This window comes from Heloderma suspectum, chromosome 2 (assembly GCF_057233095.1).
Source record: "Heloderma suspectum isolate Gila_16-S chromosome 2, 16-S_ref, whole genome shotgun sequence".
NCBI lineage: Eukaryota > Metazoa > Chordata > Lepidosauria > Squamata > Helodermatidae > Heloderma > Heloderma suspectum.
In genome coordinates, this window is record NC_139459.1 from 134,915,871 (window position 1) to 134,938,044 (window position 22,174).

General features: G+C 42.7%; 1 protein-coding gene across 7 annotated transcripts in view; it reads left to right on the plus strand.

Moving 5' to 3' along the window:
* The window catches only part of LOC146352786 (protein regulator of cytokinesis 1-like), a 37,772-nt gene extending 24,248 nt beyond the window's left edge, over positions 1–13,524 (plus strand). For 3 of the 7 annotated variants that reach the window (XM_084834858.1, XM_084834857.1, XM_084834856.1), the window contains exons 14-15: positions 3,997–4,098; positions 9,665–13,518. In XM_084834858.1, coding sequence (XP_084690984.1) covers positions 3,997–4,098; positions 9,665–9,739 — 177 coding nt within the window. In that variant the 3' untranslated portion in view covers positions 9,740–13,518. Of the gene's footprint in view, positions 1–3,996; positions 4,099–9,613 lie in introns of all 7 variants that reach the window. The other 4 variants (XM_084834859.1, XM_084834861.1, XM_084834855.1 and 1 more) reach the window with 3 other exon arrangements.
* Positions 13,525–22,174: the final 8,650 nt, after the last annotated feature.

Here is a 22,174-nt window from a genome sequence, read left to right on the forward strand (position 1 = left end):
ACAATCACAGCAGAGATGCCGGGAGCAGTTAAAGCCTTATCATATGCTATCAAATGCCTTGGAGTAGAGGAAAGTCTTAACCTGGCGCTGAAAGAATGACAGTATACATTTTTAAACCTTGCTGAAGTTCATAAAATAAAGGGTGCTTATGTCCTCAATTTTAGAGGATGAATTGGAACAATGAAAACCCAATAGTGAACTAGCTAGCAATGGCTGGATTACCTTAATCATGGGCTTTACTAGCAGTGACATTTCTGGGAAATGAGCAGGGCACGTGAGCTTGGCTGTGACAGTCTGGCCTCCACTCTGTAGTACTGCTGTCTGATTCCCCTGGCTCAGTAGACCAGAAGCAAGGGCCGTCCTCCCCGCAAAATATTGGGGAGATGTAGAGAGAGAGTGTGTGCGCATGTGTTTGTGTTTCAAAGGCCCCATCTAATACTATGGACTTGACTTGCCAGATAGGTTTGCCAGCTCTGTCCTAAACTACTGAATCCAGTAAAGTATTGAAGAAATACCTAAGGAGGTGTCATAATAACAGAACATTTTGGAATCTGCAAGGGTTAATCTTCTTATTCATATGCTTATTCAAAATGACTTCACTTCAATATTCTCCTTACCTCTTGCCTGATTTAGACATTAATGATACGCGAGTCACGCATTTTATGTTCAGCTTATCATTACCATCCAAAGTCCCCTCTGACAGAATAGTCTTAGGTGCAAAAATGAGTGTTAGGGAAAATAGGACTTTAAAGAAGACTGTTTCCCTTATTTCACCTTCACTTGATTGGTGCTGGCTATTGTACTGTGGCTTGTGAAAGCTAACTTTGATAGATTGAACCTTAATCTATCAGCGTGGACTAAAACTTTCTTCAAAGGAAGAAGACTACAAGCTTGCATCATCTGAACCTAGCAAAAATGTTGTATGCTACAGAGGATTTTGCTGTTGTTCAGTGAAGGCAGAGCTATTGACCTTTGCACATAACATTAACCCATGGTTTGTTGTCCTACCCCTCTGAAGTATGTCAGGCCGCAGCGCTGGTGTGTTTTAGGTGTTTATTCAAAACATATATGTTTGCTTTGGCTTTCTCCCAGCCATGAGCTTATCTTTACCAGCCTCATGATATTTTGTGTGTATGTGTGTGGTCCTTTTTGTTTTGTTTTTGTTTTATCCTTTTGTAAACTGCTTCAGCATTTGTTTGAAATGAAAAGCAGTATATATAAATATTGTTAATAAATAATGCCTAGGTTTTGTCTGGCAGACAAACAAACCGTGGTTTGTTTCCTAATCCCTGGGTTGCTTGTTTTCCCTCCTCCTTTGCCTGCTCCCTCCCTGTATCCCAAATGCCTTTGCTTTGTTGTAGTACTGGCATGACGTGTGGTTGGGTTTTTCCACCACTCTTGCCCTCTGCCTGGCAAAACAACCCATCGACAAACCACAGGTTCTCTCTGGGCTGGTTAGCACAAGGCAGCACACCATGGGTTATTTACCCACCATGGCTGTGGGGCATGTGCAGCCGCCACTTTGCATATCCAACTCCCTCTCAGGGGTTGTCGTGTTGTGCGAACCTGGTGAGTGTGGTTTATGCGAGGGTTAGACAACCCTCGCATAACCCTAGAACAGACCATGGATTGTGCGAGGGTTGTTTAACCCTCACATAACCCATACTCACCAGGTTCGTATGACACCTGCCCCTGCAGCTTGTGGGTTAAATAACCCATGACGAGCCAAACCAAGTCTCTGGATTGTTCATGGTTAACAAACCATGGCTTGTTTGCACGGCTGGGTTCGCACATCACAACCCAGAATTCAACAACTCATGGGTTTGCATTATGTGAGAACCAGGTCTTGTTGGTTCCTGGGAATGAGACATGCAGCTAACAGGTGACACCTTATTGATCCACTTCTGTAGTGAAAGAGTTAAATATGAACCACAAGCAAAAGTGGGAAAGCTTTAACAAACTGTAGAATATAATGATCTGGTAAAAAGCACTCATTATTGTTTTCATATCTTAGATCCACTGCTCTAGATCACGTGTGCGCAACCTTTTCAGCCCTGAGGGCTACATTGGGCGTCTGCTGGGGTGGCAGAGGCTGCACATGTACATGCACACAATCTGTTGGTCTGGGGGGGCGCCCTAGACTGGGCTTGGGGCTGCCTGTGGACTACACTTTGTGTACCCCTTGGCTTCTGATTTTTTTTCTTGAACTCATCAAGGACCTTTTGTATATAGCATGTTCAAACCTGTATCCTAAGTTGTTTGGAAGCATGTCTACCGTAAGCTGAATGCTGCATGTCATCTCAGATCCATATGCTTTTCTGAGAAGTAACAAACGAGTAGGCGATGTAGTACCCATGGGCACCAATGTGCCCCATGGACACTGTTCTTGGTGCCCTACCCTTTCCACTTTTTAAAAATTAACCCATTTTCTTACCAGTAGCTGGGATTGATGAGCAATAAGTTTCTGCTGATGTGAAAATTAGGGGCTCAAAGGCCATTTTTTGGTGGTGCCCACATTTGCCAAATGTGCCCATGGCCAAAAAAGGTTGCCTGCCCCTGCAATAGGGGCTAGTATTTGCTCCTTATAGTTCTAGGAACAAAATACTTCCCTATGCCAAACAGGGAAACAACCGCTTGCATAAGATTATGTCTTGTTGATTGAATATATCCAGGTGAAACAAGGATAAGCACTCGTATTTTCGTATTTGTTAGGAAAAAGCCATAGTACAGCATGAATGTTCAAGACTGAAGTAAGCAAGAAAAAAATGTGGTTTTAAATCAGAGTTCATTGTTGCTTCATGCCTGTCATTTTGCATGACTAACAATGTGATCCTTTGAATATTTACCTGGAAGCAAGTCTCACTAAGTTAAGTGTGATGTACTCCCATGTAAGTGTGCAGATGACCAGCAAATTCTTCATAAGGCTTAAGAAAGGGAAGGTAACTGTGTTGCTTTCCTCCCAAAGTATGTTGGGTAGGGAAGTTAATTTAATGACCAATTCTGATTTGAGTATTTGACTTGGAGACTACGTCTGGATAACTATGAACTTAATTGCCGTAGTATGGTAGGTTAACATTAATTACAAACTTAACGTAGATGTCAGTTGGCATTCAAGTCGTAGCCCACAAGGCAAAGAAAGCTAATTAGATAGACTGTAGCCATAGATGTTGTTCCCAGCACTGTTGCATTTTGACAGCAATTGCTCTTTGCCCCATTCTTAAAAGTGCGGCTTTAATTCTTAACTAGCCACAAGATAATGAGGCATGCTACAGTAATCATGCAAGATGTAAAATAGATTGTGGCAGTCTTGGCCCGGGAGAAGAACTGGTCTTTGTAAAGCTGTACTAATGAGAAAGTTTCCCCCCTAAAAGCTCATATGCCATCTAAAATAAGAATCTGTTCAATAAAGCAATGAAAGGTACAAGAGACTACAGGGGAGCCTTCACTTAGTGGGAAACTAGAGAACAGAGTTGACTGTGTATTGGGATAGGAATAGAGTAGATACATATGAAGGAAATCAAAGAAGTTCAGTAAATGCAGTAAAGGCAATGCAGGCAAGAATAAGGCCTAATCAGGTGTAATTGCTAATGGGAAAAACTCGGGGGGATTCCAAATGGAGAAATGTAGAAAACAGATGCAGCTTGCCGATAAGAGACTTTGTGGCAGACTGTAATAGAAGCTAAGCCAATGTCTAGGTTATTGACGTTGCACAAAAGGTTGCACAATAATATGGCAAAGCTTAAAAGCTGCCTAAAGAGTGAGAAGCATCCAAGCATGTTGGATAGTGTGGGTGATGAGCAAAGATGTGGAAATATCTGAACTTCAGAGCTTCACTAGGAGGAGAAGCTGTTCGGAAGTGTTTGCCTAATGAACTCATTCCTTTGTACTAGCTACAACAGCTTTTTCTTCTAGTCATATATGACAGAGGATTAGATGTCTTTTGTATTTAATGATATTTGAGACAAGTAGGTGTATATTTACAATTACATTTTGCAGACTCTTTCCAAAAGCATACCTCTAGATTCCCTGTACCGACAACCATTAGAAGAGTGCAAGGAAAGCAAATCTGCCATCCAACCTAGCTATCCAGATTTCATGGTATGTTTTAACCTGTATTTCCTTATTGCATAGCTTTATAGGAAACGAGCGGAAGTCGCTCCAGGGAAAGTTCAGAAGTGAAGTGTTTAACTTTGTTTCCTGAGGTCCTTGAAGAAACTAACTGTGATGAGTTTGTTAAGATCAGAGTTTTAATGCTAGCAAAGTTGCATTACAGATTAGTCCTGGGCTAAATGGGAGTTGAGCGTTTCCCTAAATCTGCTTGGGAGAGCAAATAATAACTGATTGTATTGTTGTCTTGCATTATGGGATGATGATCATCTTTTCTGGGAGAAGCTGTCTGAAAGGTTCTTCATGAATGGTGGCTAATTCTAGATAGAACTCTGAAAATGCATTGCTGTAGGATTAGTTTACTCACCAACTGTTACAAAATAACACTGTTTGCCCTCAGCCTTTAGTGGTGATTGCTTTTCTGATATCTTTCCTCCTAGCAGCTCAGGGTCCCCCACTCCCAATTTTATCCTCACCTTGGTTGAAAGATAGTGACTGTTTTAGAGTCACCCAGTGAACTTAACGGCTGAAGAGGGATTTGAACCTGAATTTGAACCCTAGTCCAACTCTAACCACTACAGTGAACTGGCTCTCTGTAGGAAATCCCAACAAAATTTCTGCCATTATATTTTTTTCTCCCCATCCCCCATGTTTCTGTGTGCATATAAATGGAATCCGTTCTGTGCCTTCTTGTATTCCAACAAAATATAGCTCTCTCACTGGCACTGAGGACTGCCAAACCACCAATTGAGCGCCCTGATTGGACCTCCCTCCACCCTCTAGTGGGTTGCAATTCTCTGCCCACTTCCAGTGTCCCTTCTTCTCTGAGGCTTCCGGTCTCCCAGTCCTGCTACTTGTATCTTTTTGGTGTGTGTATCCAGTATCATGGTACCTACCTGATCTCTTTCCAAATCTCATCCTGCACTTGCTGCCAACCCCTTGGAACTGCTGCTCCTACACCCAGAAAGCAGTCTCATCCCACAAGCTCTTCTTCACACTCTCAAACTCCTTCCTGTCACTGAAAGCTGCCTCCAATTCTGCCACTGCTGCTGTCCTGTCATTGAGAGGCCTCACTTTCCTTCCCACCCCCCACACACCTTCATGTCTATGATGATGAAGTTGGCCACCTTCTTCGAACTTTGCCACTTCCAGCCCCTAATTGCTTTCCTTCTGAAGCTTCACTGTTCATTTGGTACATTTGTAGTCTCCCTTGTGTTTTCCTGTTGCTGTGCTGTCATCAGCCCAGCACCCTTATCAACTTCCTTATCTGGCCTGGATACTTGGCTTAGTTTTTTTCTGACAACATTTCCACCTTGCTCTTTGGTGATTTCAGCATTTGTTTCTATAAACCTCATGGTCCTGGCTGCCCTCCGCCTTCTCTCCCTAGCTTCTTCCCTGTGGCATGTGACTTTGGACTGTCTCCCCCATTCTACCATAGCCACTCTAGAGTTCGTTTGTTGCTTTCAACATTGCATATTTTCTACCTTTGTACCCCTCTGCCTGCATCTTTGTATTAGCTATTTAAAACATTTGTATTCATCCTTTCTGCTACTAAGCCTTCAAGGCAGCTTACAGAACCAGAAATAAACCATAACAATAAAATCCAAACAAAAAGAAGCTAAAATTCATCCAGTCACTCAATCAATCCAACAAAATAAATTGTAGAAGCAGTAATGTAGTAAGAAAACATTGTTTGAATGTTCAGAAAACAAGACAGTTTTTACTTTGTGTCTAAAAGATAGGATAGGTGCCAAAGACGTTTTTCTGAGAGTATTCTACAAGGAAGCTACAGAAAATACCTTTATCCCCAATTTGCCTACTGCCATAACCTCTAAAGGTGGGGATCCTGGGAGTTGGGCCTGAGATTATAATTATGATCTTAAAGGAAGGTTCATTAAAAAAAGATGGTGGTTCTTCAAATACCCTGAACCCAGGCCATTTAAGAGCTTTAGGGTACAATCATATGCATGTTTAGACAACTCCCAGTAGGACTTTTTTTGTCTAAACATGTATAAGTTTGTACCCTTAAAGGCTAAAGACCAGCACTTCTAATTACACCTGGAAACAACTACAAGTTGGTTGAGATCTCTAACACATGTAAAATATGCGCAGTTTGATGGGACGAAGTTGGTAACCAAGCCACTGTGTTCTGACCATTCCATAATTTGCAATCTCTACAGGATTCAACTCCTCCGTATTTCAACCCTAGACTCATTTGAAGTATGCGTTGCCTCCTCCCTTGCTGTTTTTTTTTTCCTAGTTGCTGAATACTGTTTTATTCCAGCAGGCTTTTGGTGTTGCTGGTGGCAGTTACTGTTTTGGTTTTAACTGCTGACCTGTCCCCTTGGTTGTTTCATATCAGGGGTAAGCAATGTGGTGCCCATGGCACCTTTCTTGGTACCTGCCAAGGTCCCCTATCCCTGTCACTTTTTTAATTAACACCTTTTCTCACTGGCAGCTGGGATCGCTTCTAAGCAAAGGAAGGTCCTCCAGCTGCTGCCAGCTGCATTTCCCACAAATGCTTCTGGGCTGTATGATGGGGCTTAGAGACATTCTTAGGAAATGAAGATGGTGGGCGGTTGCAGATGGATGCTTTCCTTTGCAACGCACCCAGCCACCAAGGAAAAGAAAGGGGCGGGGACAGACACTGAAAACTGTGGGTTCAGAGGAGTTGCTTAGTGTGTTATGGCTCAGACCCACTTCTGTCTTGTACTCGGTCTTTTGAGCCAGTTACTTGTCCTTTGTGAACAGCCATGCCTCCCATTGCAGTCATTTTGTGGTGATGCCCACAACACTTCTCAAGTTGCCAAATGTGCCCCTGGCCAAAAATGGTTCTCTATTCCTGGTTTATATTGTTTTTATGAAATCTCACTTTTAAATGTTGTTAGCTGCTCTTAGTGGAACTTTTGTACCAGAAGGGCAGGATATCAATGTTTTAATAAAGTTACAAAATTGCCCCCTTCCCCCTAACAGATGGCTCTGGCTTACCTCTTCCATTTGTTATCTCAGGTCTTGTGCTGTTCAGCATCTTTTGGAAGAAGTGAAAAGACCTGCCTGACTGCTTGCTGTAAATCCATGCTCTTCTATTTTTGTCCGTATAAGGAACACCACTACACCATTCTGATCCACACCCATCCTAACAATCCCCAACATTTATTCTCCGCATTATGATGCCTGCCCCCTTCCTCACCCAATGTTTTCTGCCCAAGATCTTGCTACCTCTTTCCTGAAAAAACACAGTGATCCACCACAATCTCCCCACCTACCTCATTCCAACAACCCCAGTGTTGTTAAATACAGCTGCTCTGAGATCCTCACCTGACAGCTCTAGATATACCCTTTTGATCCCATTTGTTCTCAATTCTTGGTCACCATTTCTCTCTCTTCTTTCCCCACTCCCCAACCACATTAACCATTCACTTTTCTGACTCCTTCCCTGCAGTGTTCACATGTGCTACTATTGTCCCCACTCAAAGACTTTCCATTGACCCATCCTTTAGCTACTGCTTGCCCCTGCTAAAATTCTACAACCTGTTCTGGTTCTCTCCCACCTTGACTACTGCAGGCTTTTTTGTGGGGCTGCAGCACAGCCCTCTCACCTCTGTCCAAAATCGTTTACTACTTCCTGTGGCCAGACCATATGTTACCCTTCCACAACCATGTGATGCCCTTAACATCCCTCTCACTAACTTCCCATCCCCTGTAGTATCCAAGGCACTTTGTCCTGTCTTTTTGAAAAAGCTCTTCCCAGCCTTCCCCCACGTTTATCATTTGACAGTTTCTTGTATCCCTGCCCATGATTTCAACTCCTTGGGTCTACCACACTCAGCCCTCCAAAGGTCTCTTGCTCTCTCATAACTCTATCCATTTTCCATTGCTGCTTGCATGGGGCTCCGTCCTTGAACACATACATTGTGTCACCTGTCTTCCTTGAAATCCCTCCTCAACTCCACTTTTTTTTTTTTTTTGGCCTTTGGCTTAATCCCTTGCTCTTGCTTGGACATTATTTCCTTTGCTCTATTTCTTCACAGTCTGTTTTGGATTGTGAGCTCCTTATTAAACTCACAAGCTGCTTTGTACACTAATAGCACTATATAACTAATAACCTGGGGACACGATGGCGCTTCTTCAGTTACATGTTTATGGTAACAAATCTTCAAAGAAACTGGTATTATGCTGGGTATAGAGATGTCCATCACTGGGAAATCCGGTGTCCGTCCGTCCCCCCCGGTCCACTGAGTTCTGCAGCATGTATGACTCACTTTGCATTTGCAAACCATGCTTCAGGCTTTTCCCTGTAGTCTGGGAACTTTTTTTTTGCACAGGTTCCGCAATTTGTGCAGATTTCTGAGCAATTTATGCAAATTACTCAGAAATTCATGCAAATTGCAGAAAAATGCACGAATGCCTGGAAAATCCATGAACCGGCTCAACTAGCTGCAGACTGAGTTGGGCGCTGCAGTAGGAACCGGAACAAAGTCTGGGGGGCTGAACCTAGAAAAGCTCGTTGAACTCCACCCCCCAAATGGATTTCTCTTACATTTCTAGCTGGGTATGGAGAAAACGTAAATCATTAACTAAACCACCACTTGGAACTAACTTGTTGGGTATACCAAGGTCACATGGAAATATGAACAACAGACAAGCTTCAAATTTCTATAACCAGGGAAGGTTGATGTCTAAAATGACTTGTTGAGGAAATTAAGGACACAATCCTATGCATGTTTAGACAAAAAAAAAGTCCTACAACTCCAAGCATTTCCCCAGCCAGCATGTCTGGTTGGGGATGCTGGGAGTTGTAGGACTTTTTTCTGTCTAAACATGCATACGATTGCGCCCTAAAATAATTTTGTAGAGAATGAGCATATAGAGGAGTTTAGCTAAAATTAGATTTTGGCTATGACAGGATGAAAAAAATTCCATATGAAATAGAATGTAGTCCTGGGGTTGAAGAAATGAGCTAAAATGTTTTAACTGTAGTGAAATATGCTTTAAGTACCATGCAGGAAATTAAACTGGACAGAACAGTGGTTTGTCATTCAAAGACTTAATTACTAATTTGGAATAGTATAGAGTGTTGCTGACAAAACCCTCAACATAGTTGTGGTTTAATTCTGTGAGCAATCATTATGGAAATGTTCCTGGCTGAAGTTTAGAAAGTGAAGATTAAAAACAGTTCATTATAGGTAATTTCCATTAAGCAGCTTAGGCTGTAATCCTGTACCCACTTATCTGCGAGTAACCCCATTGAACTCAATGAGACTTAGTTCTTAGTAAGCATGCATAGGATTGCACTGTTAATTACCATAACAAGAACATTGTAACTATCAAGGATGTTTTAGAGGAGTAGTCAGAGATAGAAAAGGCTGTTGAGTGTATTGGGCTGTTGGGGGCAACGAGTAAGAGGAGTGGTCCTCCGGTTTATATAGCTGAAGGGGGAAGTTACTGTGGTATAAACCTGCTCTATCACTTCTAATCTGACAGTATACTTCTGTGTTTCCTCTAGTGATGTCTTTCTGCTAAAGAGGGATATAATTGTTTCTTTAAAACATTACAGAAAGAACTGTCAATGAAAGCCAGCCTCAACAACAGGATTCTCAATTCTACACTCAAGGAGAACTTAGATGAATGAACCGATTTTGACTTCAGCTGATACAAGGCTCGTCAAATAAAGGGGACTATATATTAATACAGTATTGAAAGAATAAATACACTGTGTATAGCACTTATATTCTGATCAGGGTACCAATAAATAACATTTTGTAAAAATCACTGTTTCCCTGTTACATGCATGTATAGTGAAGAAAATACTATCAAATGTGTAGCGTGCTACCTTCTGGAGGATGGATCTGTGAGGCACACTCATAACAAAGATGATTAAAGGTTTTGTGTTCCCTCGGTATATGGAGAGTGACAATATAGAGGAGGTGGTATTTGATTACAAATAATTATTTCCTTTAAAGTGTGGTGGTGATAAAGAGCAGAGCAGTTTGTTGATGTACAGTGTCAAGATGGATAATTCCCTCCTTTTATGATTTAGCAGGTCAGAAGATGCAGAATGCAGGCCATGTACATTATATTAGGTCATGCATTGCCGTGTTTTCTAGTTGTGTATTTCAATCATGCTTTCATTAAGATTACAATTTAAAAATAAAGAACTGAAGTTTCAATTCATGTTCTTTGGAAAATAATTACTTTATCAAAAAGTGGGTTTTTTCTCTGAAAGTTTTGATGCATTAATACAAATTAGCTTGGGTATAGATAAAGCAGGGCACTCTCCTGCCCTCCCTTCCCAAATTGGGAGTATGAGTATGGGCCTAAAATACGCAGAGAGACCCATAGTTGTCATGGCTCTTTATCTGCCACCCTGGTAAATTCTGCTTGAAAGATGGGATATTTAAACTATGCATAAATAAATAAAAAGGCCATAAAGTCCTGAGCTGCCTCTAATTAGACAGCTTTAGCATGGATATTGAAGTACCCACGAGACTAAAACCATGAAACACCACAGAGGGGGTTGAAAATTCTGTTTAATGCCATGTCGGTGGTGGCTGTCACAAACTCCTGAAGTAAAGTTATAGTTTTTTAGGACAAAGGTACTTGATTGTTACAAAGTTCTTGCCTAAGAGGCTGCAGGAAGGTGTAACCCCCTTGAGGAATCCAATATTTGCCACTAGTCTGCCTCCTGAGCTGTATAAGTACTGCCTTTTAGTTGGAGAATCACCAGAGAACCCAAAAAGAAAAACATCACAGGTAAGGACCTCGATGACGACTTCATAAACATTTCATGGTCCAATACCGATCAATGTGTCGGGGTGGGAAGTAAAATATATATTTTCTAATCTTTATTGGAATATAGAGCAGGAAAGTGTTTCCATACCTTTGAAGGAATGGGTTATAGTAGAGAAGACAAACTGAAGGTAAAGACTAAGACAGTGTTAGAAATATGTGGGACAGACAAATAATATGGATCTTGCTGTAGCACTGTAGCAAACTACAGTGGGGAAACAGCTAATTTAATAGGATACTATTAAGTTTTTGCTGGGAGTAGATTTATAATATGTCATGGAGGGAGCAATCCTATGGCTGCTAGACAGTCATAGGATATGTTGTTTTCCGGGAACTGAACTCAGAGCCCACGCTCTGAGGTCAGTTCCCAGAGACCTGGCCTCCCCCCGCTTCCGTGCTGCCTTGGAGGCAGCGCGGAACAGCCCCGTCCTCCAAGCTCGCAAGAGGAGTGTGGAGGGGCTGGAAAGGGGCGTGGCTGGGGAATGTTCTGGGGCGAGGAGAGCGTAACTGCCTGTACGACACATCCTATGTGTCGTACAGGCAGTTACTACCACAAATTATGCAGTTGAGTTTCCCGCACATCCTATGTGTCATACAGCAGCCTCCTTCCCCACTCTGTCCTGCGGCTAGACAGCCACAATCGGCTGTCTAGCCAAAAAAGCAGGGGAGGAGAAGCATGAAGGGAACAATCCCCTCTGTGCTGCTCCTGTCCTGCTTTGGATAGGTGGTCACCTCTGAGTTCAGAGGCAGCTGCCTATCTAGATAGGATTGCTCCCTAAATTAGAAATAAAGGGCAGCATCCAACTGTCTCCTTCCACTAATACAAATGACGTTTCGTTAGCAGAAGCTAGGTTCCGAACTATGCCCAAGAGGAGAATCCAACTAAAGTTAGGTTTGCACAAGCATGCTTGCAAACAAGTTGTGCATCACAGTAGTAAATAACGGGAATGTTAGTCCTATGAATAGATGATTAAAGAAGGAGGGAATGGCATACTTCTAACAAATACAATTATATACTTCAAAAGATTGGGAAGGTGTCAGACATGCTACTAATTATCTTGAGAAAGTGGCGCCTTTTAAATAGGGTTTTGGAATAAAGTTAGATGCCAAGAAAGCCAGAAACTTACTGGGATTTTTAAATTTGCAAAGTATAGGTTATATCCAATGGTGCCCCAAAGCTATCATTTGTAGAAATCTTGTTTCCATCCTTGTTCAAGTGTCAAATTCAGTACTTGGATTCCATTTGTGCAAGCTGTTGCACAAGCATTTTCACTCATGCTAGTTCCTCTAGTACTTGCACAATGTATACATTTTCTGCTAGCATTGTGTGGGATACAGCTAATATATATATATAATGAAACCCATGTGGAACTTTTCTTCTAAAAGTTTTGTATGTTTTGTTTTCTGTTCATTGTTGTATAACAGTCTAAATACTATAACACATTGTTAAATGTATTAATTTATACAATATTGAGGGGAAAAGATAAAACCAAAGAACACCCAACCATTGGTCACCTTAACTCACAGCTATCCTCTAATTACAGAACCTATGCATGGGGAAACAAAAATAGTGGGGTGGAGGGAAGAGAATGGACAGTTACAAAGAAAAGACTAATGCAAAAAGAAAGACGCAGGTAGTCAAAAAGTAGGAGGAAAATGGTGTAAAACAGGATAAGCAGGAGTCTTGGTGCTCAAACTGGCAAAATTGAGCCAAGTAGCCATATATCTTTTGAGAACCTTGTGCCTATTGGTCACCTTTTCTCGATCAATAAACTCCAACTTATCCTCCACCCATTCTTCAATGTGAGTGGAATGGTAGGACTTCCAATGCTAAAATTGCCACCAAAGGAACCTACTAAATACCCAGGTTGACGTCTACTTGGGCATTTTCTAAACACAACGTACAGCCTAAAATCTATTAGATTAAAATAAAATTAATAGATGTTCCACCACATTCTGGAGAGCTATACGCGTATGGCATTGCTGGAACACACACAGGATCAGTTTGCCTGGCACCACCTCTCCAGCATTAGACTTTCAAGTTGAGCCCACGTCTAGAAAAACAGCACCAATATGACCTAGACAGATTTTGTGTTGATCAGATGTAGCATGAGATCTAAAGATGCTGTTCTCACTCAGTTCAAATATGCCTTCAACTGGAGATTCTTATTTAGATCCCTGACTCTGCATTCTATGCAAGTGATCTAAGTCTGCAATCTTAATCACATTTACTAGGGCGTAAACTCCACTGAAAACAGATTTGCTTCCACGTAAACATGCATAGGAATGTGCTGTAAATCCAACTTTTGCTTTGTCCCTGATTTTTAACGCAATAGCTGGGTGTGCAGTTCTGTTTATAAACAAATAAAAATGGCTACAATATCTCTGCTGCATTCATTACGGCAATATTAACATGACTGCTGTTTTTCTGTATGGATAGCTTTTGGGTATTTTTTTTATAAACATGATAAACTGTAGACTTTAAAAATATGATATGTAATATGTAGTACAGACTTTTAAAATAAGGTTTCTTTCATATATGTTTTAAGCATTATCAATGCAATAGCATTTTGGAAAGCAACTACATTCATATTAACTGCAATTGCTTAAATAAAAAGCTATGCTTGCAAAATGGTATCACTGTGGTTATTTCACTCAGGATTATGGGAACCAATCAAATGTGTGAGAAGATTATCCACGCAGCTCTGTGTGCTTTTCGCAATGTGTTGGAATCACTGAATAATTATAGTGCAACAGTTGTGTTAATTACTGTATTGCCCCTGCAGTAGGCTTCGAACTCTTAATTTAGGGGTGCCAAAATAGTGATAAATCAGATCCAGGTTTACTTACAAGGAAATACTTTATTGAGTACAATCAGCACACAGGCGTACGCAATGGTTGGATCAGACCGCTTCTCTGAACCCAGAGCCATGGGGTAAAATGGGTTTTATACCATACATATCAGCAGTGAGGCAGCTTGACAACTGCAAGCGTTAATTAGCCTTCCATCCCAGCATAGACTAACAGTGCTTGTTCATTAGGAAACTTTCCAGCACAGACACCTGCAGCTTGGCATAAACATAGCCTCACTTCCCAGGCACATACTAGGCCCTGATAAGATACTAGCCTTTGTTAGCATGGAATGTGCTGAGGCCGCTACTATCGACCTTTGACTCATCTCACATGCTCAGAGGCCCACTAGCAACAAGGAATTGCACAATAATGAACCTAAGCAAGCATTATGGATCTCTAGGCCCCTCTAAAACTACAAGTGACTTGGTTACAGGCCTGGGGCCAATACAATTACTTGACCAGAAGATTGGACTGATGGGCTAAAATACTGCAAGCAGTGATGCCTGAGAAGTCTATTTGATTGCACTTGATAACGTTTTGCACTTGCTCTTGGCCAAAGAAGATAATTACATTTTTATCAAGCCCTTTCAAGGTAGCATAGAAAAGAACACAGTGAATGGTGAAATTCTATGCAATGGGCTTACTCCTAGGTAAGTGGCGTATTCAGAGTTAGGCTCCATTATGTCTAATGGGAGTTTACGCCATAGTGAGTTTGGGATCTTATTCACTGCAATCTTATTCACGTTTGCTTGAGAAGAAACTCCTTTGGACACAGTGGTACTTCTTTCCAAGTAAAAATGTCCAGGCTTGCACTGTCGGTCAGTTAGACTGATCATAGAAATACCTTTTTTTTTTTACTATAAAGGTGCTGTTGCTTATTCGGGCAGCACTTTGAAACATTTTTATTTAGCAAAAGCATCCAGAGCACAGGGAAAGAGACTAAAGACCACCACAATTGCCCCCCACCCACCCTGTGCCTGTTGGAGCCTTGAGAGCTACACCAGAATGAGAAAGGGAGCATGGTGGGTTCTGCCATGGAGAAACTGAAAACACGTGGTTTCCAGAGGGGCTGGGTACATTTCTGCAGCCAGCACAGCCCTCCAGAAGCAGCAGAAACATCCAGAGCACAGGGGAAGAGACACCCCCCCCCCCCCGGTCTTTGTTGGAGGTTTAAGAACTGCACCAGAATGAGAGAGTTGGGGCCTGGGAGAGATCAGCTGCTGCAGGCTGTAAGAAATCTGGTTGCTATTTCATGCACGTGGTACTTTTGGGGGAGCTGTTTGCAGGTTGTATTGTTTGTTAATGTTTCCTCCATGTACTGGAAAGGTTGGGTGTATTTGTCTCCGGCTTACGCTTTACTGATACATAATGATTGATATTGTATCATAATGGTTGATATTGCCTATTTTGTAATTAATTTGAAATGTTATAATGAATGAAGTGAAATGAATTGTTTGAGTCCTTTATTGGTGAAATGAAATTGTTTGAGTCTATTGTAACCATGTACTATTGCAACTGATGTATTGGTATGCATTCTTGTTCTTGTATTGCTGTAGTATTGTGAGCCGCTTTGGCCACATCTTATGGAAAAGCAGCATACAAATTACCAAGATTTCTTTCATTGGGTGATGACAGCTCTTCTAGTAAGTTTGTCTGTAAACTTAGGGAGACGGAGACAGGGGGGGCGGGGGAGAGATTAGGTGCCATTGCTTACCATCTCCATAGCAGCAGTCAACCACATGGGGGCGCTCATCGTCCCTCACTTCAGGCAGCAGTGAGCTGGGATTCCTCTTGCCAGCAGGAGAAAATCAGAACAGTGGGATGTACTCGATCAGTTATTAGTGGGGCAGGCAGCAATCTACACCCACATTTTACCTCCACATATTTGCAGAGGGGAGTCCTGGCTGCAGCAGACTGGGCATGCGGCAAGAGACCATAACTGGCAGGGACTAGTCATGGCAGTGATTCCTGTGTTGCTGGAAGACATTAATTCTCCTTTTAGGATAATTTTTAAAAAGAAAAACTTCAGGAGAGGGAAATGCTCTGACTAGAAGTAACTAAGAAATCTGGTAACTGGGAAAAAAAAGATATTGTAAAATTTGAAAAAGGGCAACTAAAATGATCAAGGGGCTGGAACAACTTCCCTATGAGGGAAGGTTACAACAGCTGGGATAGTGTAGTTTGGAGAAAAGGCAAGTAAAGGGGAGACATGATAGAGGTCCACAAAATTATGCATGGGATGGAGAATGTGGATAGGGAGACATTTTTCTCCATAATACTAGAACCCAGTGGGGTCATCCCAAGAAGCTGATTGGTGGGAAAGTCAATACAAATAAAAGTCCTTCACACAGAGCATAGTCAAAATATGGAGTTTGCTTCCACAAGATGTAGTGATGGCCATCAAATTGGTTGGCTTTAAAACTGGGTGAGACAGATTCATGGAGGAGAAAACTACCAATGGCTACTAGTCCTGTTGGCTATATGCTACTGCCAGTATCAGAGGCAGTATGCCTATGTACACCAGTTGCTGGGGAACATGGGTGGAAGTGTGCTGCTGCACTCCTGTCCTACTTGTGGGTTTCAGGGGCAGCTGGTTGGCCACTGTGTGAACAGAATGCTGGACTAAATGGACCTTTGATTTGATCCAGCATGGTTCTTCATGTTCTTATATCAGAATAGGAGCCATGGAAGAGGGTTTAAAAGAGTCAGGAGAGAAGAACAAGTTGTCATTCAAGAAAGAATTAAAGGTAGGAATGGGGGAGCATGTGGCCTTCCAGATGTTACTGGATTCCAACTTTCATCAGCCCGAGCAGCTTGGCTAATGGGTAGGGATTATGGGAGTTGGCGTCCAATAACATCTAGAGGGCTACAGGTCCCCCCACCCCTGATATACGGAGAGCCAAAAAGGCTTCCAAGAGTCTAAACTAATTCAAGAGTGTATGAGGCAAACATTGCAGAAAATTTGAACAGGATTTACTTGGTGGAAAAAAGGTAGTAGAAGCCCATTTACATCAGAGATGGGCAACTTGTGGCCCTCCAGATGTTTTTGCCTATAACTTACATCAGCCCTAGCCAGCATAGCCAATGGAGAGGGACGATAGGAATTTTAGGGCAAAACACCTGGAGGGTACCATGTTGGGTAAGGCTGACATAGACCCTTCCTAGGAGCCAAGGTTAAGGGTGAAATCCCATCCATGTTTAGACAGAAATAAGTCATACAGCTCCCAGCATCTCGTATTTGTAGGACTTGTTTCTGTCTAAATATGCATAGGATTGTGCCCTAAGCAAATTATACATGTCATTAGGTACTTCAGGATCAGAAGGAGTTGCTGTTGGTAGGTGTGTCATATACATATAAAACCTGGAATTAAAAGAGGTGAATGAGTATAAAGCAGAAGGTAGGCTGTTTTCTAGAAGCTAACCATATGATGGAGTGAAAGGTGAAAGGTACAATAGGACCTGTGTATGTGGCAAACAGATCAGAAGAACTTTTCTTGGTGACAGAGCTTGCTGAGAGAGATTTCACTAGAGGTTGGTATGGATTCACTGGTGGATGATAAGCTGGACAAGACTAGGAAAGCTAAACATCAGGATAAATAAGATGTTATTACGATGCCTAGCATTTCTAGTCTTGTCCGTGTTCAAGTAAATTTTAAAAAATTGCATTTATTTATTGCATTTATATCCTGCCTTTTTTCCTCCAAGGAACTCAAGGCGGCATACATAATACTCCTCCTTCCTCCATTTTATCCTTACAACAACCCTGTGAGACTTGCAAGGTCTTTATTACTAAGCGACCTATAGATTTGCATCTTATTTTCTTCCCTTTTCCCATATCCCCCCACCCCATTTATTGCCACTGTTCCAGTAACTGTAGAGGCAGTGAAAAAATCATTTACAATATATGACTTCAATGAAATGGTTTCGCATTTGCAAGTAGTATTCTAGCAGCATGACTCACTTCTGGTTAATGTTTTTATTCAAGAACACAGGCATAGGAATGGCATGGAAGTGAACATCATGTGAATATTGATCATTTACTTACTTATTAGTTAAATTTATATCCTGCCTCTCAACTCTGAGGTAGGTTAGGCTGAGAGTCAGTCAAGGTAATGCAGTGATCGCCATGGCTGAGTGGGGATTGAACCCGGGTGTCACAGGTCCCAGTAAGACTCTAACCACTATACCACACTGGCTCTGAATATGAACATGTAGAATTTAAGGCAGCATGGAATATTCCCAGGGCCATTTTGCAGGTTGCAAATAGCTATTCCAGCAGGGTAAAAGTATTTCCTGAAAAGCAGATCTTCACTCTTGTCAATTTTGTCTGATGTTCTTTCTGCTCTCCCCCCCCCCCCCCCGGTACTGCTGCTTCCTTCCAGGAATAGTTACATCACTGATCCCACCCAATTATGGATCGCACAGCAAATGGATGAAGGCATGACACTATAAAGCTGAACAGATTATTGCCACAAAGGGCAAGCAAGGTCAACTGTGGCCTCATTCAAATGTAACACTAAACCATAGCTTAGTGTTACATGCACAAACCGCTCCCCTGAGGTGAAGCCTTGAGGAGATCAGAAGCCTCCACTTCTGTTTTAAGTCATTTCATTTATTTTATTTCTATACTGCCCAGTACCCAAAGCTCTCTGGGCAGTTCAGAAAAATTACCACCCACAAATATAAGATAATAAAGAGCATAATATAAGGCCTTGAGCATACAAAATTTAAAATAAATTTTAAACACCAAAAAACAGTTACAATAAGATACTGGGATTGAATAAAACAACTGACATAAATGCCCCGTCATATGCCTTCGAATGCCTGGGAGTAGAGGACCGGCTCACCTGGTACCAAAAAGGGGGCAATGTTGGTGACAGGTGGATCTCAGTAGGGAGAGCAATCCATACTGAGGGGGGCTACCCCCGAGAAGGCCCTCTCCCTTGTTGCCATCTTCTGACCCTGCCTTGGAGGAGATGCTTGTTTCATCTGAACCAGGAGCTGTGGGTTGTTTTGCCTATGGTTGACTGAATAAGCCAGGGTCATCAGCCACACCTTGAGGCAGGCTGCCTGCCTTCCCTCTGTATTATCCTGTGGTGAGAGGGCAGGTTTGGCATGAGGAGGTTTCAGGGTATGACAGTTCTTTGTAGTTTGTATAATTAGGGTGCAATCCTATGCATGTTTAGACTGAAAAAAGGCCTACAACTCCCAGCTGGCTAAGGCATGCTGGGAGTAGTCGGACCATTTTCTGCCTAACATGCATAGGATTGCACCCTAATTGTATTAATTGGTTGTGTCTAGTTTTTTCCTGCCGGTTGCAGAGGGATTTCTTCTTTAATGGTACGTCCAAACAGTTCACGATATTGGCTGCTGGAGTGGGGTATACAGGTGTATTTTTCGTTAAAATACGGATTACATTTTATTAGCCCCTTGTTTCTTCAATATATTTGATTTTTTTCTTTAACTGATTTGATGTTTTAAGTTTTGAGTTGAAAGTTTGTTTACCAGTTTATTATAATATTTGTATGGTAAAATGTTCATATAGTTGTCTTTTGATATATTTGATACTATCATATTCTGTGTGATGTTAGCCGCTTTGGGATTCCTTGTGGAGGAAAATGCAGGATATAAATAAACGAGGTTGATGATGAAGAAGCTGACAAACCCATAGTTCAAACTAATCACATAACAACAAACCAGGATTAGCTGAAAATAGAAGGAAATGCTTCCAATCCCCTCCTGTCATGCTGGGGGAGGAGAGTGCATGAGCCTGCGATGCATTCGTGTAACCCTAAACCATAGTTTAATGTTGTGTCCAAATGGAACCTGTGAGAATGAATGCAAGAGGGCCATGTAAACATGAGGGAACGTTTTATTTCAAGGGGCAGTATCCAGTGCTGACTGGTTGCGAGCGGCCAGCTCCGCCAAGTCTGTTGTGCAAGCAGCACCTGCCACTTGCGCAATGGAGATTTAGGGCTTCCGGAGGCAACCCAAAATGAGCAGAAACACTAGCCTCTGGAATGGGGAAGGTCAGCAGAGTTCCCATACGGGAGCTCCACCAACCTGCCCCATTCCAGAAACAAGCGTTTCTGCTCACTTTGGGACTTGCCTCCAGAAACGCTAAAACTCCATTGTGCAAGCAGTGCGTGCCACTTGCCCCTGGAAACACTAAATCTCTGTTGCGCAACTGGCGGGTGCTGCTTGCACAATGGAATTGGTGGGGCTGGCTGCTCATGAGACAGAAGCAATGGTGGGCCCTACTTGCGGATGGGCAGTGTTGGATACTGCCCAAGTAGTGCTGAGAAGCTGCCAAAATGGGTGACTTGGTGTTGATATTTCGGGGTGGGGGTAGGTGGGAAGTGCATGAAAACTGAGCAGCTTTAGCTCAGAAATTATCTTCTACCTATAATGCATCCAAACGAAAAGACATAGACAAATTACTTTAATATGGTTTGGAACAGCTGTCAACCCAAATGCTTGCACTGATGTCGACTTCATGGACGCACTTTGAGAAGGCTCATGCCCTTTTCCAACGGCTCCCATCAGGCACGCTCACATAAGGGATGTCCACACGAATGGCCTCGTCGTCCCTGTTTTCAGAGAATCCCTGGTACTTACTCCCCAAGTCTTTCCAAACGAGAACTTGTGCCCTGGTTTTGAATAAGTACAAGAATTAACTGGTATTTGTCTTTTCTGGAACCTCTGACTGATATTCCGGCATGGACGGGTGCATTAATGAACTACCAGCTTGTTTGTATGTATGTACTAACTAACTGCATTTCTATACTGCCTTTCTGTGAAAGCTCTCAAGGTGGTTTAAGGTCTTACAATATTGGTTTACAACAACCTTCACCAACCTGGTGCTCTCCCGGTGTGTTGGACTACATTCCCAACATCCCCAGCCAGCATGGTGGCCATGCTGGCTGAGGAAGGTGCGAGTTGTAGTCCAACACATCTGGAGGGCACCAGGTTGGTGGAGGATGGTTTGCAACCTAAGAGACATGATGCACTAGGAAAAAAGGAGAAGAGGGAGATTTTGTCTCGTGGTGTTCTTGTTCCAGGCCCCCTGACTGCGGCACTCACTCTCCCCCTCGTTTGCCATCAGTGCTAAGCCTTACAAGCTTTCAGCACCAACTAAAGACCAATTTATTCACTCAGGTTTTTGAATGAACTTGTTTTCCTGCATTGTGCAAACTATGATTCATCTGTGTTAATGTTCTCTCCTGTTTGGTTGGTTTTTTGGTCAATGTTGTATGTTTTAGGGTGCAATCCTATGCATGTTTAGACAGGAAAAATGGCCTACTACAACTCCCAGCATGCCCCAGCTAGCATGCCTGGCTACAGAATGCTGGGAAGTGTAGGACTTTTCCCTGTATAAACATGCATAGGATTGTTCCCTTATTTTGTTTTATTAGCTGCACCTTGCTTTGTGATTATTTTATAAGGAAAGGCAGGCAATACATTTCAAAAACACATAAATCAATGTTCCAGATAGAGGCCCTATGCTGGCGGCATTTGATTTGCAATCCACCTACAGCACTGGAGCTTCACCAGGGTGTGACTTTTGTTTTTGCTGTTTCTGCACTGGATCGGACAAACATTCTGAACCTTGTGTTCTAGCAGATGTGCTACTACAAGTCGATCTGAAGAGATCAGAATTTTACAGCCCAACCCTATGCATCTTCACTCAGAGCTAAGTCCTGCCATGCAGAGCCGGCTCCGGCGTTTGGAGGGCCCTTGGGCAAAGCACCCGCAGTGGGACCCTCTCCCTCAGCGAGCCTGCCTGCTCCCCAGCATTGCTGCCAGCTGCTGCTGCTCCTCTTCCTCATTATTGCTACCATTGTGTGCCTGCCAAGCAGAGAAGCAATGCGCAAGCAGGCAGTGGCGTCCACGGCTCCTCCTTTACACTCCCACCATTGTCTGGGCCAGAGCGAGGGCACGTGAATATGCAGGTTGCAAGGGTGGAAGAAGAGGAGGAGCAGCTCTAGCGGGGCTCTTGTCATTGGGCCCCTTGCTGGGGCATGGGCCCTTGGCAGGTGCCCAGCTATGCCTATCCTTGACGCCAGCCCCACTGGTATGTTCAACAGGGCTTACTCCTATGTCACAGTGCACAGGACTGTAGTCTCAGTCAGTTTTATTTGGTTCTACCCCATCTACTCCTTTGACATGTTCTGCTAAAAAGATGCGCTTAGAGTGCTGGGAAAAGGTAACAAGGCTTCAAGAGTGCACTTGTGCTCCTCTAGTGGTGGAAGGTTGCCATGACTGCTTGTGTTTGAAAGCTGCTTCCCTTAGCCCAGAAATGGAGGGGTGCCAGCGCAGGATTTTTTAAAAAAACTTCACCTTGTGGGTTGGATTAGAAGCAGAGCCAGGACAGGTGGAAGAAGCTGGATTGTCAAAGGTGGAGCTTTGAGGAATCTGGAGGGTA